At 39.1% G+C, this 17,285-nt stretch overlaps 1 protein-coding gene across 2 annotated transcripts in view; it reads right to left on the bottom strand.

Moving 5' to 3' along the window:
* Positions 1–1,409: 1,409 nt before the first annotated feature.
* Positions 1,410–17,285, bottom strand: part of tbc1d23 (TBC1 domain family, member 23) — an 81,987-nt gene continuing 66,111 nt past the window's right edge. Inside the window, exons 13-19 of one of the 2 annotated variants that reach the window (XM_068041017.1) lie at positions 12,079–12,188; positions 10,132–10,274; positions 9,736–9,780; positions 6,285–6,373; positions 5,077–5,212; positions 4,233–4,427; positions 1,410–2,556 (exon numbers count right to left, since the gene is read on the bottom strand). In XM_068041017.1, coding sequence (XP_067897118.1) covers positions 2,475–2,556; positions 4,233–4,427; positions 5,077–5,212; positions 6,285–6,373; positions 9,736–9,780; positions 10,132–10,274; positions 12,079–12,188 — 800 coding nt within the window. In that variant the 3' untranslated portion in view covers positions 1,410–2,474. The remainder of the gene's footprint in view (positions 2,557–4,232; positions 4,428–5,076; positions 5,213–6,284; positions 6,374–9,735; positions 9,781–10,131; positions 10,275–12,078; positions 12,189–17,285) is intronic. The other variant, XM_068041018.1, reaches the window with a different exon arrangement.

Here is a 17,285-nt window from a genome sequence, read left to right as displayed (position 1 = left end):
AACATTGATTTTTAAACTATTGGTGAAGAAAGAACTTGCTTTAAAAAAACAGTTGGAGACTTTGACTGGAGAGAGACATTAGCATAACATACAAGTACTTCAAAGGACAAAGGAGCTATTCCCTGCTCCAATTTAATCCACAATGGACTTTTGATTACCAGACATTGACGGTGGAAAGGCGAAAATTCCAGGTTAACTAAGATGGCCGAATACACAAACAAATGTGGTCAGGCTAGTTTGGGTCATATGACTGACTGACTGTTGGAAGTACAAATTCAAAAAACTCGCAACAGAATTTTGAACTCAGAAGGCTGTTAGCTGCTGGATTGAGAACACCTCTCTCCTGTCTGCTCTCATCTCGCTCTCACCAGCTTTGGAAACCACTGAAGACATATGAACCCCAAGAGAGAAAAGTCTCCTACAGTGAGCAAGGTTCAAGAAGAATACTGGGCCCAATGAACAGCAAGACTACCTACTATCAAGGATCCCACAGCGAGCTCGAAGCACAGTAAAAAAAAAACCCTGTTCAGAGATTGCCTCAAACCTCTCCATTTTATTTTTCTTCTCTTCTGTCTCTATTTGCATGTGCGTATCGCGTGTGCATGCTGGTGTGGGCGCGGTGTGTATCCGTAGGCGTTAACCATATTAGAATTTAAGTTTAAGGTTTAATAAATTTCACTTTTCTTCTTTAAACCTATAGGAAACTTGGTGTGCTCATTTCTTTGCCTTATAATTGGAAAGTTGCTAACAAGGATTCACAAATGGGGAGCTCAAAACACAGTGTATCTAAAATTAAACCCTGTTACAATAAGACCAGGTGAAGACGGTAAAAAACCCTGAGACACCTTTCACACCTAGTCGTAACACCTTGATGTGGTTCAGCTCCACAACTGCTAAGCATTCTCTGGTACTTTGCTCAAATTGTTATTATTCAAGGTGAGACTTGAGAGAATGAATGTCAGCACGCCATGTGACCACAATGGTCATCATAGCTCAGTTTGGTTCTGTCCTTACTTATTGTCCACATACGTGGAATTCTACGATCACTAGATACAGATTTGAAACAGGAACCTTGGCCCATTTTGCTCTTCTGCTGCTCCAGCTGAAAACAGCTAACTTAGCAGTAAAATTACTGAGCCATCAAGCAAAGCCTTTCCTCTACTTTTATATGACCTGGGAAACTGTCTTAACTAGTCTTAACTACAACACCAAATTCAAGCAGCAACTTTTCTTGGTGAATCTTCCTTTCTCCCTCCTTTAGAAACCTAAGATACAAATTCAGTTTTTGAAAATTACAGAATCAGAGACACCCAAAGTAATTACTCATTCATCATTGATTATAGATTCATTTCTGATTCAACCCAGATTGTAGAGTTGGTACAAAGTCTCACTCAGACAAGAAAGAAAACTGCTGAGGATCAAGTTGGTTTTATTAAAAATACAGACTCTATGGATAACAAAAGGATGTTTATAACTGGCATGCAAGAAGGATGGAGCCAGTGCACAAGTAACCCTTGACACTAAACAATTTTGAAAGGGAAGAATAGCCATACCACTCAATTGAAACAGATTCAAGTCACAAACTCAAAAAAATTCTTCTGGAGAGCTCGTTAAATTTATCCAAATCACATTTATTGTAAATACTGTAGTAAGTTAGCATTTAATACTCTGAAATGGCAATGGTTTGTAAACCAGAAATTCCTGACATTACCCTTTTAACATGTAAAATGCTGGGTTATGCTGCACTGCACAGTTTTAAGTGACAAACAATTGCTAAAATTAAGATTAAATTCTCCCAGCTTATTTACAGTTGTTTTATAAACAGCAGTAAGTGGCATACAGTAACAGAAAAGTTGTTTACATTAATTTACTGAAAATTATATTACTGAAGTAGGCACAAGTAGAGGTCGCAAAAGGAATTTCACAGGGAACAGAACATCAGTGAAAGCATGAACTGAATACGCCCTCTACAAGTGCATATTCATGCTAAAAGCCTGGTAGAAATAATGTTACTCCTTTGTATTGTATTAAAAGATTTTTTTCTAACTAAGGTGCTGAAACAAAAACATCCATGGAAAAAGTCTGTTACTTCTATACAGTGATTATTAATTCTAAGGGGAAAATGTTAGTCATTAAGGGAATTTCATATCAAACTATTTGGAAAAAAACAAGTATCAACAATTATAAGTTAAGAATATTCAAGTAGCCCGAATATTTTGCCTTCAACACGAGTCTACTTTTTAGGAGCTTAGTTCTCAGAGTTCAAATTTCCAGATATAGGCTGTCAGTAAGTTTGCTTGTACCAAATAACAGAATTTAATGCAACACCTATAAAAGATTTGAGTCAAGCCCCAGATGTTCCACTGCCAGAAACAGAATTACTGGCAGGTTAATCATCCAAGGGAAATATCCACCACCTCGTGTGTTCTCAGTCTCTTTAGTTTTTGAAGGCAACATCTTGAGTTTTCTGTTCATCAGCTTTCTAGTGCATCAAGGACTTTCATAATCTGCTGTTTTATGGCTTTAGTGGCATCTCCTGCATTTGGTATCAAATACCTGCAGAAAAATATTTAAAAATTATGTATCTGACAGACAATTTGTCATCAACAAGCAACTCAGTTATTCAGAATGTCGAGGGAGTGCCATTTATAATGTCATGTTTGAAAATCAGACTAATGACCAATTTTGCTTCCCTGATTTTTGCAGCAAATCATAGAAATGTACAGCATTAAAGGCAGCCATTTGGCCCATTGTGTTCGCACCAGCTGACAAGTAGCCAGCCAGCCTAATCTCACTTTTCAGCTCATGGTGCATAGTCTTGTAGGTTACGGCACTTCACGTGCATATCCAGGTACTTTTTAAACGTTATGAGGGTTTCTGCCTCTACTACCCTTTCAAGCAGTGAGTTCCAGATCCTCACCACTCGCTGCGCGAAATAAGTTACCCTCAAATCCCCTCTAAACTTCCTACCTCTTGCCCTAAGACTATGCCCCCCTGGGTATGGACTCTTCAAACAAGTGAATAGGGCCTTCCTATCCAATCTACTTAACCCGTCATAATTTTATACACTTTAATTAGGTCTCCCCTCAGCCTCCTCTGTTCCAAAGAAAACAATCCTAGCCTACCCAATCTTTCCTCATAACTAAAATTCTCCAGTTCAGGCAACATCCTCATAAATCTCCTCTGTACCCTGTGTAGCGCAATCACATCCTTCCCATAGTGCGGTGACCAGAACTGCATGCAGTACTCCAGCTCTGGTCTAACTAGTGTTTGATACAGTTCCAGCATAATTTCCCAGTTCTTATATTCTATACCTTGGCTAATGCTGGCACATGTATAATAAAATGAGTATTATCTTTCATTGCATTCACTGGTTAAAGGAAGCATCCAAAAGCCCTCACCCTCTCCTCTACGTTCAGAGATACAAGGAATTTACCAATGATCCAAATCCACAGTCCATACTCTCGCCCTGTTCCACCCCAGTTCCATCAAACTCTAGAATCATTCCCAATGCTATTAAAGCCCTAGGCCACCCACAGTGCAGGTGGACCCCATTCCCACTTTTCAGTACTTTCCAACTGATGCACCTTGTATATTATCTTGTTTCGTTATATCAGCTTTAAACAGGTTGAGATTAAAAATTAAATACTCAGTAAAGGAAAAAATAAATATAAGAGGCCAGCGATTTATAGTTTTCACAGAATAATGGACAGGGTTGTGAAATTCAATTCACAAAGCATTGGTAAAAATCCAAGAATATTAATTGGTAAAAATGGAATTTGACTGACTGTATGTCAGCGGCCCTGATGTGATCCCATACATGGCACATAACCACCCCCATCGCAACATTGCTGTGAGCAATGCATTTGTTGCCCATCCCTAATTGCCCTTGAGAAGGTGGTAGTGAGCCGCCTTCTTGAATCGCTGCTGTCCATGTAGTGTAGGTACACACTGCTGTTAGGAAGGGAGCTCCAGAATTTTGACCCAGTGACAGTGAAGCAACAGCAATACAAATCCAATTCAGGATGATGTGAGACTTGGAGGGGAACTTGCAGGTGGTGGTGTTCCCATGAATCTGCTGCCCTTGTCCTTCATCACTTTCCATACCCAACATTTCAGCAAAACTGGCTCTTCTCTTACATTCGATAACATTTTCTAGTAAAATAGATGGATGCTTTTTACTTGGGATCACATCTCTTCCATGTCTAAACTCAGTGAATTTATAATCTTACCTTTCCACAGCCAAAATCTCCACTGGTGAGGCATTACTGTTTCCAAATTTAAATGTAATCAGCTCTGGGTGCTTTTTCTTTGATGTAATTTTCACCATCGACGTCAAGGCCTGGCGTGATTGAATGTACGCAAATCCTTTCCGAGATGGCATTTCACGCAAACAATACATGTGAGTTGCTGTTACCAGAAGGTGACTAAAAAAAACAAAACAAATTTAGCTGACATTTTTGTAGCAACATATCTACATCCATTCCCTGGGAGTAATGATTTACAACATAGAGATATGAAAAAAAAGCTTGTGTGTACTGGTAGACTATTCTGAAACAGATTGGTTAGTAATGAGTAAAATGATTACGTAGAATTTTACAGTGGACAAACAGGCTGTTCAACCCAACAGGTCTGTGCTCGACAGAAGGCTGCTCAAATTAAATTAATTTACTGTACAATATCACTGTGATGTTATTAACGCTAACCAGCAACCATACTGTATATCTGCATTAATAACATCCTCCAGTCTTCCTGAAACCAGAATACTGCAATGAATACTGAAATTGAGATTTCGGGATGAATGAGTGTGAGTTTGCCAAATCTCTTGACCAATGTCATGGAATTTTTTCAAAGCCCTTTTAAAAAAGGCACCCCAGACTTCATATTGAACAACTTAATAATCAAGGGCTTAAACAGATTTTTTTTCATGCTAGGTTGGGAATAGTTAAATTAAGGTTGAGGTCAAAATGCAACAAATCTTTTATGAATGTAGATATATTAAACCTCTTAAATAAGATGGATGCCATTTCAAACCATCTAAAATACAAACGAACTGGTACATTGGTCATTACACACCTTGGAAACATATGCCCCGTCTCTTTCACCTCATTACATGGAAAATGGTATTTAATGTCAGGCTTGTTGACCCACGTCTGAATATTCACCATTTCTTTCCGATCATCATCGGACATGGAAGAACTGTCAATTTCATCTGTTAAAACAAAACGAACAGAAAAATCTAATGATGAATGTATTCTGTTAAATAAAGCAGAAACAAAGTACATACATAAACATTACAATATTTCTAAGAAGAGGTCAGTATTTAATTCTAGTAATTTATTAGAGACTTTTAATGCACATTTTCAGATATATGAGCAAAGTTCCCAATTCCAGTTACATCACAGAGAAATTGGAAGTGGCCTTGGAACCCGTGCCCTCTCAGCCACAGGAGATGCATGGCCCAAGCAAGAACCCAGACTACAAATGGATGAGGAAGAAGAAGGATTTCATAGTCCCATCTAACTATTATTTATTTCTAAATTGGAAAACACCATTTTAATTGTTTTCAACATAGGAAAATGAGATGATCTTTAAAAAATGCAAATAGCTTAATGTGGAAAGCCTGTGGCTGAGGAGACCCAGGCTCCAAGGCCACTTTCATTTCCTCTCAGTGATACAACAGAGACTGGGAACCTTGCTCAGTAAAGAAAAGAGAGCAGCATTTCAAGCCTGTCTTAGATGAACTCCATAAAACTGGCTTTCGTGACTGGTCTCGAAAGTACTTCAAAAGTACCATATTGTGTGATACTAAGCCATAAAGAATAGAACGGGGTGATTTTAATCTCTGATCTGCTTTGAGTTAGTTAATCTCACGTGAAACAGCAGTTGGGATGCTACCACTATGTCTCAGTGTCCGTGGGCTAGGAAGGCAAGGAAAAAAAAAAGTTCTCGCTTCCCATTTTGGTCCAGTGCGCCATCACCGCTATTGGAAAAAGGGACATAAGGTTCATACCCTAATATAATGCTCTCAACAACAAACAGTGTGTCATTGTCTCCCTCATAGATAAAGAATAGCCACTTGTCTGAGTTACCTATCGGCTGCTGTTGCCAATGGAGCTATATCCCAGGCATAGCCAGAGTCTTTAGGCGTGAGGGACAAAAATTACTTTTATCAAATATTTTTACTGTATGTACTGTACATATTGGAAAAAAAATGATAATTCACTTATTCAATCAGGACACCTGATTTTAATTGGAGAGATTACAGTAATGAATTTAATTACCTGTATCATACTCCTCTTCATCTGCAATACTAAAGACAGGTTTTACCCCACGATAGGGTTTTCCCACCCTGTCACTGCTGCTCACATGCCTGAGTGAGGGCAAATACAGTGGTCAATAATTAACAAAAAATGCAAACTTCAGTACCAGTGGTTAAGTGCCTTGTATTAGTCGCAGCACATTCAAATTAATAAAAGTCAAAAGTCTTCAATAACTTTTCCTGCATATTGAAAACCACAATCCTCCATGAATAAACTGGTCATTATAAAAGGTTAGAATTAAAATTACAGAACAAATGTTTACAGCTACAAATTAAAACTTATGTAAAAATCAGCATTTAATCGCTTGGTCAAAGAATTTTGCAAATTGGAAGGTGCTCATTAGTTGCAGGCTCTAGGATTTTAAGATTGTCGTGCATTTTTAGCAAAAGGCAGGCGCTACTCAATGAATCAGAGGTTATGCTGTGGGGTGGGTGGAGGAGGAGGTAGATGCTGAGGCATGCAAGTGGGGAAGCTTGACCATTTTTTGGAAAGAATTTGGAACCAAGTTTCTCAGACTTTTACTCGGAGACAGCAAAGTGAGCATTTCTTGATTGATTGTTGAAAAATGTGGAGTTTCCTTACTCACCGCAGCTTTATAAACAATTTTTCAATTAGATATTTTCACTCAAATAACTGCTGATACTCAAGCAAATGACTTCTCAAGCAAACAAAACCCATAAATTTTATTTGATTTCAAACCTGTATCTGTTAAAGCACTCTCAGGATGAATCATTCCCAACATTAAGAATAAATTGGGGTCGGAACCCAACAATGGATAATTTCCGGGTCCCAACCCCACACTGAGTCTGTATTGCTGATGTGACGCAATCTTCAAATGCTAATGCCCTAATCAAGCCAGAGGCAAGCTCAGCGCTCAATCAGTGGTGCTGAGCTCTGCGAGGAGACAGGAGACGCCTATTGGAGCAGGAGCCTCAAAGGCGACTTGCTGCTGGCTTGAACAAGGAAGGAGACAGGAATTCGGAGGACCAGAAGACTCAGCGCACAGAAAATCGGCCAAATGGCCAGACAAACAGTACAGCGCCCGATCTCACAGCAGAACACTTGATGGCAAAATTTTTTCCCCTTCCATAAAACTTTGCAGCTCCCCGCATTGAATCCGGCACATGTACACTAATGTGCACCAAACTTGCCGGTTTGGCAATTCTTGCTTTGAAAATACCCTCCTGTCCATGCCCGGACTGTTAACAAGCTCCTCAAGGAGCTTAATTGGAAGCAAATGGGTTCCCCTTTCCCCGTCCTGCCCATCCGATGTCAGGGGGGAGGGGAGGGCTGTAAAATGCAGCCTGATGAGGTATTAACAAAACGACAAAACATTCCAAGTTACTGAGGCGAAGTGCAGAATTGCACAACAATGTAAAACAGCCATCAATCCAACAGGTAGAATATGTTTTGATGTTTCTAACCACATTAAATGAAGCATTTGAGTCTTCAATAAGACTTCAGTGCAACCATTAATACAAGGTTCCATATTTTACAGTCTGAATTTAGTTAAATTCCATTTTCACTGGAATTCCAAAATTTCAAAAAGTTAAATAACTTTTGTAGTACACCCAATAACCCAGAGGAATTTTGCAACTGAAAATTATTGGAATTCTGGGTACGTCATGGGACAGGAAAGAAACAGATTGAACAAACAGAGCATTCAAGCCAAGTGTGATACCAAATTACAACATCATCTACATAGTGCCTTTCATGTTGAAAACCATCCCAAGGCAGTGGCATAATAAAAAAGAAAATGGACACTGAGCAAAAGGAGGAGATATTAAAAGGGATGATTAAAAACTTGGTGAAAAAGATGGATTTTAAAGAGGGAAAGGCAGTGGGTTTTAGGAAGGGGTTACATAGCATAGTTAGATGAAGGTACAGCAGCCAAAGGTGGGCTGGGTCGAGGTGAGGCTGTGAGGGACAGATAATGCACAAGAGGCCAGTCAGAGGAACAGAGTTTGGGGTTGGATGGTTTTGGGTTGGAGGAGGTTATAGAGATGGGGAGGGGAAAGACATTGAAGAGATTTAAATACAAAGATAAGAATTTTAAATTTGAGATTTTGGGAACCTGAAGCTAATGGGGATCAGCAAGAACAGGGTGACGGGCAAGCAGGACTTCGTGCGGGATAAGATACAGGCAGCTGAGTTTTGAATGAGTTGAGCTTCATGGAGGTTGGTGGATGGGCCACCAGCAAGAAAAACATTTGAATAGTCAAGTCTGGAAGTAAAATAGGCATGGATGATGATTCAGCACAGCTGAAGAGGGGCCAGAGCTGGGCGATGTTACCAAGTGGAAGGAGGTGAGGATATGGGGTTTGGGTCAAACAGGTTGGCAAAGTTGCAAACAGTCTGGGGGTGTGTTGCGTATAGCTTAGACTCAGACAGAAATAATGTTCATTGCATGAAATATCAAAGGGCTACTTGAAATGGGACCATAAAACATAGTCCAAGAGTAAGTGCTCTTAAGGGAAGAAAGGTGGAAAAAGCATAAGTGTGGAGAAGTTTAAGGAGCCAGTTGATACAGTTTTGACTTTAAAATCAACAATTTTGTGACACTATGCAACAGAAGCTGGCCTTTCAAATCATTTGTTTCTTTCCTTTTCTGAAATGTAATTTGACAACTTTATTTAAAAAAACAAATTAATTTATAAGATTAATGCAACTGCTAGACAAAATCTGTGTGGCATTTGATACATCAAGGCATTCTGCCCATTGCACATCTGTGAAAACGTTGTTTACTAGTAAGCTTTTTAACTATAATTAAACATATTAAAACAGGTTCCCTCCACTGCTTAATCAAGCACATTTTTATTTTTCCATTCAAAAACTAAAGTTGACACCAGATATAAACAGCACCACACAACTGGCTGACAGATCCTAATTGTTCTTTTGATCCTTCAATACAAAATGTCTACTCTTAAGAAGCTTGGATAATCAAGAATCAACTAGCAGTAGCTATATCAGTAAGGCCGTATTAATCTGGGAAACTCACGAAGAAGGTAGTCAGCACTTTAAAAAAAAAAAGCAAGTTCTTGTAGATTGATTGTATATTTGGCAATTGCAAAAAAGCAACACGACAAACGCACAGGACTGCCGATACATATGGCACAACTTATTAATAGCAGCAAAGTGCTGTGCAAGACTCCCAGGAGGCCAGATACGGTGAAATACAACTAAAAATGTTATGTATACATTTTCGTTTCTCTGCATGGTTCTGTTGTGAAAGACCAATTATAAGTAACTTTTTGAATTTAGACAAATCCAAGTAGAAACTAAAGTGAGTAGACATCATCTAAGGTTTAAGATGCTGCAAAGAAACAGTAAAAAGCCAAAGTAGTAAGGGTTTGCGCAGCATGCTGAAGTACAGAGACCAGAAGTTGGCAAGCTATTCTGAACACCATCTTACCGATCTAGGTTCACTTTTTCTGGCCAAGGAAGTTGAAAAGTCATTCTATATTAATTAATAATAGAAAACAAAACAAAAACGATAAATTTCAAAAAGGAAAGGAACAGCTACAAAAATCTAATTAGAAATGAAAGCTCAACTGCAACAGATTTCCTCATTAGAAAATAATCCTTGTTCCAAAGGACACTAATCAAGTTTTATTTATTTTTCCAATTGCATGTGTGTATTTTGTTGTGCCACATTGATATGGAAATTTTAACTTGGAAATTTAATGAAATGTATTGCTGGTTTCAAAATTCCTCCTGCAGGAAGAAATTGTTAGAATACATGCTCACAATTTGAATTCTACATAAAAAGTCTAGAATAAAGTAGAATTTTGAAGTACTTCTACATTACCTTTCAACTGGTGCAGATGTATTTTCAATGAAACTGATCACTTTCTCTTTAACATTCACCGATTTGGACTTAAGGGCAAAAGTCATTTTATTGACTAATGACTTCACTCCCCTTCCATCACCTGAACCATCTGGGGAATCGCCCTGTATAAGCGTTTAATAGAACACGATTACAAAACCCTTACAACGCAGCACAATGTGACACTTTGTGCTCGGCTTACTTTACTATTTCTTTGCAGGATAAATCCATGCAACTATCATGAGATATCGAGAATAAAACGTTATGCAGAAATAACAGTTATCGTCTACAATGCAATTATATAGCTATTGGCAATTAACTCTATAAATTCATAGTAAACTTCAAGATAGGATTTAAAAAATATTCAGGCAGTACAGTACTGATGTTCAAACACATCAGCACTTAAATTACACTTTTATTTTAGAAAACTATACAAAGTACTTAAATTATTAAATTATACAGTGAACTGAAAATCTGCAACTAAAATTAAACTTCAATATTTTATTCAGTACTACCACTGGGTATTTGCACATGCACAGTGAAAAAAAAAGAGTTCAGAGAAAAGGCTATAAAGCTGGATACAAATTTAACTGACAAAATAATTTTCATTAGATAACTGGCTCATTGTGCATGGCGAAAGCATCAGCAACTGAATTATGCTGTTTTAATACATTAAATGCCAATTCCATTTATCTTTCACCCTGCCCTCAACCAGGGAACACAGTCAATCTGTTTCCAGGTATCCATCAAATCCATTCTAAGCCAGCCATAAGATGTGCAAGTGTGGCTCAGGAACAGCTCTTCCACTTATATTCCTTTCTTATGGAGGAGATTGAGATCAGGAATTTTGCAGAGGGTAATCAAACCTGCATCTTACTACTGCAGTGAGCATTAGCTCTGAACTACTTCCCCATTTTAAGAGATTTACTGAAAGGGTGCTGAGGAAGTATCAGTCCTTTATTGAACATGGTGGACAGTCTAACTATGATTTATAAGGCCTCTGTTCTCAGCACCTTGCTGTATGGTTGTGAAACATGGATGACTCACAGCTACCAGGAAATGAAACTCAATAATTTTCATCTTTGCTGTCTGCGGCACATTATGTGTATATCCTGGCAGGACAAAATCACAAATGCGAGAGTCCTCTCAAAGGCAGAGCTCCCAAGTATATTGGCACTAATCAAAGAGGTGGCTTCAGTGGATTGGACACGTCCGCAGGATGGGAGACGGTCGCATACAAAAGGACTTCTGTTTGGTAGCTGGGCCAGACAACCAGTGGGAGCGCCCAAAGCTCCGCTTCAAGGATGCTTGCAAGTGTGACATAAAGGCCCTAAAATGTCGACTAGGGCCTTTATGTCACACCTGGGAGTCACTAGCTGGCAAAATAGGGAAATGGTGACACATCCTGTGGACTGGCATGCACTGCCATGATGACCAGTGGCTACAGCAGCTTAGCAACACGTGCCAATGCCAAAAACAACTCAGCGTCACTTGGCAGCTTCATGTGAGGCACTTGCCTCTCATGGATTGACCTTCACAGCCATCAGCAAAGGTGCACCAAGAGAAGACATCCCACCTAAATTGATTGATTGCTGTATGTCCATCATCTTTTGTAGATGGAAGGATGCCAACCAGGACTATATAAAACATTCACAAGATTGCCCTCCATTTTGAATTGGACAGGTACACACAGCATTCCAGATACAGACTAAAGTGAAACATTTTATCGGCAGATTTCAAGCCTTGGAATGCAACACACCCAACTGTGAACCAAAAGGTAATTTCTGCTTGATATCAAGGCTGGGTGTATACAAGTCTTACTTTAACTGCAGCCTGAATTCACTCTTAAGTATAGTTCAATAAGGTTTCACAATCTTAACCAATATTCTTACTTTAAACAAAAAGTTGAAATAATGAAGATATACTTACATCAACAGAGGAAGAGATACTTCCACGAGATCCAGAAGTACTGACAATCCAGTGACCGTAGCCATTTTCTGGCCCATCTACATTTATGTCTACAAGGTGCTGCTGCAATGCTGCAAGACAGGGCAGCTTACAGATATTGACAATGATCACCAAACCTTCTAATCTTACTTCCAATAATAGTCTTCATAAACCTCAATAAAAAAAGAATGCTGTTCACCAGAACAACCTTTAAATTCAGTCAGATTAAGTACAGTCTAATCATTGATCCTGGTTAGTTCTTCTATCCACATAAGCATAGTTTTGGATACATTAGTACTGTTTCTTCATTGTAACTGGTCATATAACTAAATGGTTTAACATTCATTACAACTGATCCAGCAATTCCGACGTAGTTACAATCTAATTATGAATACATTAACAACAGAAACAACACTTTCAAGTTAATCTACCTGAACTGTGCTTATGGAAGTTGATTATTGAAAGAATTAACTGCGTGCACCATACACTTAGCAGAGAGAAATATTATCAAAGTGAATTGTGCACTGCATAAAGTCTCAACAATTAAGTTGTCTATTTTAAACAGCGTTACAGATCTTGCAATGCATTACAGATGGGAGCTTTACACAGACAGTGCATAATGCCTTGGGGACCTTGGGGTTTCAGAAGTATTATAAATTCATCTTAGAGCTGCATTACTCTGTACCTCTGTTAGCGAACAAAAGCTCTTGAAGAGTACATTAGACACTCTAATTAAATAAATGGAACTCAGTTAATTTAGTCCAAAAGTTTTTTTTCTTATGCAGCAAAGTAAAATACTTTCATTATTGAAAGAACTAAGTTTTAGATTTCTATACAACAGACAGACAGAACAGGCCACCTGTTTTCCGAAATCCACACCCAGCCAGCTCCCTTCCAGGTCCCAAGATGTTATGCACTATTGTACAATAAAAGAGATAGTCAACCCATGTCTAGACATTTATTGAATAATGCTGCTTCCTGCAAGAGAGTGATGCAAATTGGCCAACTCTCCAATGTTCTTTCCTCTTTTCAGAGAAATTACCCCACGAGGCTAATAAAACCTATTAGTCAAAATTACGAATTAATGAATTGTCAAGGGGAACTCTCAATCACCATAGCCTCCCCTTCCAATATGGTGGAAAATCAAGGTTCTGGGGTATTACTGTTTAATGATGCTAAAGTACATTTCCTTATTCTATAATCAGTAATATGATGACACTTTAACAAATTACTACATTCTTTTTAGTTTAGTACATTGTTTTCAATTTTATATTTCATTCAATTATGATAACCAACTTATATATCCAATTGGCTATTGCAAACTTGTAATTAATATAAAAAACAAGTACAACTAAAGCATTACATTACAAACAAGACTTGATAATAGCCTAGAGACTTTCAATCCCATTTTCATCCAAATCAGTAGAAAAGAAACCATCTGTTGTAGGTGACATATTTTAATCGTACTGCATTATCTTTCCACTACTGGGGAATCCTGATTTACATCCTAGCTTTGACTAATACATGCATGATTATCCCAAATGGGTGTTACACTGATCCAAGCCAAATGGTGAAGAATGAAGCTAGACACAGAACCTTATGCTAATAGTCAGTTTAGTCACAGAATGCAGCATTACATATATCTGCCTCCTGCTTTTCTCTCCCATGTCCCAGCAGGCTCTCATTATATCCCCTCGAAATCCTTAACTAAATAATGGCTTTCACCTGTGTATCCTTAACACATTTAACCTACGATTAACAATGGGGAGTCTCGACAGCACTTGTCCAAATTATCTGGAGAAATAAAGGCCACCCTACAAAGTACCGCTGAGTAGAACCTTAAAGCAGAAGGTCAGTATGAAATTAAGAATGCAGTAGGTAAAGGATTTATGGAAGGTGTATTAATTAACAAATGACATTTTCAGTTCATTTGTAGGTGGACTCTTACTTAGTCTTACAGGTTTTAAAATTAGTAAAATCAGAGCCTGGTCATTCAGTAAAGATAGCGGCCGGGTATTTTCCTTTCAGCAGTCGGGAGCTATCCATCGACTGAAAAGTCGGCGGCAAACCCGCCTCCGCCTGGCCTGGGAATCCGATCGCATTTTGCGGTTCCTTGGCTTTTAATTGGTCTGAGGCGGGACTTTGACCTGCTTGAGGCAGGAAGTCCTGCCTAATGGAGCTGCCAGCCAATCAGTGGGCCAGCAGCTCTTAGTCCCAGCAGCGCCACCGGGAGCCTCAAGCTGGGACTGCAACCCAGCCACCGCAAAGATGATGTCGGGGAGCCTGGAACGAAGGTGGCTCGCCGGGGGTGTTTGGTCAGACCCCGATGAGGCAAGGGTGGTCAATTGGGGAATGGGGGGAGTGTTGGGTGTTGGAGGTGTTTGGGATAAGGGGGGTAACCCTCTATCAGGCACAAGGTGCCTGATGAGGGCCCCCCTCCCCCCGTCAGAGAGCCGCCCGACCAGCCACAGGTAAAATCCCCTCGGTGGCGGACGGATGCCCTTAAGTGGCCACTTAAGGGCCTTGATTGGCCTGGGGTGCACGGGCCGTTTATCGCTACCTTGTGTAAAGTGGCGGCGGAGGTTGCAGCTGATTGGGAAGGGCCCCCCAAGGCTCACACTTCATTTTACCCCCCGCCACCTTCCCACTCTTTTTTTTTGTGGGGGGGGGGCATAAAATTCCGGCCAGTGTCACAGTGTGTCATTAACAGCACAGAAGGAAGCCATTCGGCCCATCGAGTCTATGCTGGCTCTCTGCAGAGCAATCCAGTCAGGCGCATTCTCCCGCTCTATCCCATTAGCCCTGCAAGTTTATTTTCCTCAAGTGCCCATCCAATTTCCTTTTGAAATCATTGTTTGTCCCTGCTTCCACCACCCTCGTAGGCAGCGAGTTCCAGGTCATTACCACTCGCTACATACAAATAGTTCTTCCTCACATCCCCCTATATCCCATGTTAAGAAACACTTCTTCATTCAAAGGTGGTAGAAGTATGGAAGTCTGTCCCACAAAAGGCTGGAGTTGTTAGCTCATAGTTTATTGGGATGCTTTTAATGAATCTCGATTGTCTCAAGTAGTTTGGATAGATGGATCATGGTCAGAAGGGGCACAGTGCCTCTGTGAAAAAGGGCATGTGCGCTGAGGTAGTTTCTGGGGAAATAATGGTCTGTTGAAAATCCAAATGTCACAGTCATAAATAGGAATTTCTGGCTTTTTAGCCACAAATATTTTCATGAAATTCATAGTAAAATGAAAGTTAAATTCCACTCACAACAGGCAACTTCTGAGAACGTGGACTAGGTAGATTCATACAAAGCATTTATCCAAGCTTGAGATCATGGCGGTTCATTAAAAACATCCTAAAAAACGTTCACTCCTGAGGTGATGGAATGCGCCATCATTAAATGTCATAATTTCTAGGAGGTCTCACACAAGAGTTTCCTGATTCCCAGACCCGAAAAGGACAGAGGTCAAGGCACTGGTTTTCTATTCAGTTAAAAACAAAAAAAAAACTCAATACAGTTTGCAAAGGCAGACTGAAAGACTCTGTGACAAGACTGTTTGTCTAATGTGAGCGAAGGAATGTTGCATATATAAGTGAAGTTAGAAGAGAATCAACCACTACACTTTTAGTGTAATTACTTTGTTTCTAAATGTTGTAGGTTTTATATTTAGAATCACTTTTGAGTTCTCAGTTTTCTGGCCAACTTTCTTTGAAGCTGTTTGATCAATTTGCAGATCTTCTAGCTCAGTATATATGTTAGAACAGATGAGAATTATATAATGTTGATTATAAATGACATGGCTGATTTATATATACAGAAGACAGCTTAATTTTGCAGGAGCAATTTATATCTCGAATCAAATTCAATAGAAGGCATTAAATATAGACACTGACTTTTGGGGTGCATTGATAACTACCAACCCAACCCACACCTCCATTCAATTGAAAAGATTTCATGTTTACAGGCCATAATATGGTTGAAAGAGGCTGAATCATAGAGTGGTCTGGGTTCAATCCAAACTCTGTGAATTAACTGATTTCAACCAGTACAACCAGCCTCAGCATCCCTGCTTTGTGACAGGACAGAATTCAGAATTACCAGTGTTTCTACTTCTGATTTCTATCCAGCAGCTCCAACTGTCAATTTCCTGGTCATCAGTTGGGAACAGGACCAGACTTGACTGTGATACCCACCACAGTCAAATAGCCTGTTGACACTCACCATCAGACTCGATTAACTGCCACCTGGATGAAGTGCCAAGGGGAAAAAAAGCAGTTATGGAACTAAAGCTCAAGCAAAAAGCCATCACCTTTCGGAAAGGAGAGAAAATTAGCAGGAAATAACAAAAATAAATAAAATAGCTCAATAGTACCCAGCAGTGTCAACTTCCATTTCCATTCCTTTTGTCTGACACAAGACCTGCTGTGATGAATGCCTGATGCTACTGTGCACCACCCTAACCTTATGACAATCACTAAACACTTTAAAGTCACTGCTTGTTTCCACAAATATTTGCCAATTAGGTAACTGCATTGTTATCCTGGAGTACAGCTGTTGGAAAACCAGATTTTGATGCAAACATCAAACACCAGACACCTTAATTACATCCTGACAATTTTTTGTAATACTGAAAACGGTGTATAATTTGTTAATAATGGATTTCCTAATCAGTACACCAACTAATACAATATTAGTGTATACTATTTACAAATGGAGCAACATTTTCTACATTTCATTACTGCAGTATGTCTGAAAATAAAAAGGTTGTTCTGGGACAATTTTGATGTCAATGATAAACAAGGGAATAGATCACCAAGTCTGAGTTTAAGGGTGAAACGATTTGGAGAGAAAAGGTTTCAAAGAAAAGAAGAGTGCAGCTTCCAACAGCGACCAAGGACACCAAATGTATCAGAGCCTTCCCACAATGTTTTGTATAGTTCTTAATGTTCTAAAGCAAAGGAAAGTTACAGTTGGTGAGAGGAGGGATATATATTTAATATAATAGTCAGTACTTCAATTCTAGCTCTAATATGGTAAGACAGGAAATCCTATATCGAGTATAATGATGGAATTTCTATATAAATCAGAAAAAATTATAGTTGTTGAAATCTATATATAATGGCTATATATAATAAAAAATAAAAGTTGAAAAATTATTTTTGCATCCTGTAGTTCAATGCATAACCT

The sequence above is a fragment of the Heterodontus francisci genome, chromosome 10, assembly GCF_036365525.1.
Source record: "Heterodontus francisci isolate sHetFra1 chromosome 10, sHetFra1.hap1, whole genome shotgun sequence".
In the NCBI taxonomy this organism is placed as follows: domain Eukaryota; kingdom Metazoa; phylum Chordata; class Chondrichthyes; order Heterodontiformes; family Heterodontidae; genus Heterodontus; species Heterodontus francisci.
This window is presented reverse-complemented; position numbering and strand designations above follow the sequence as displayed.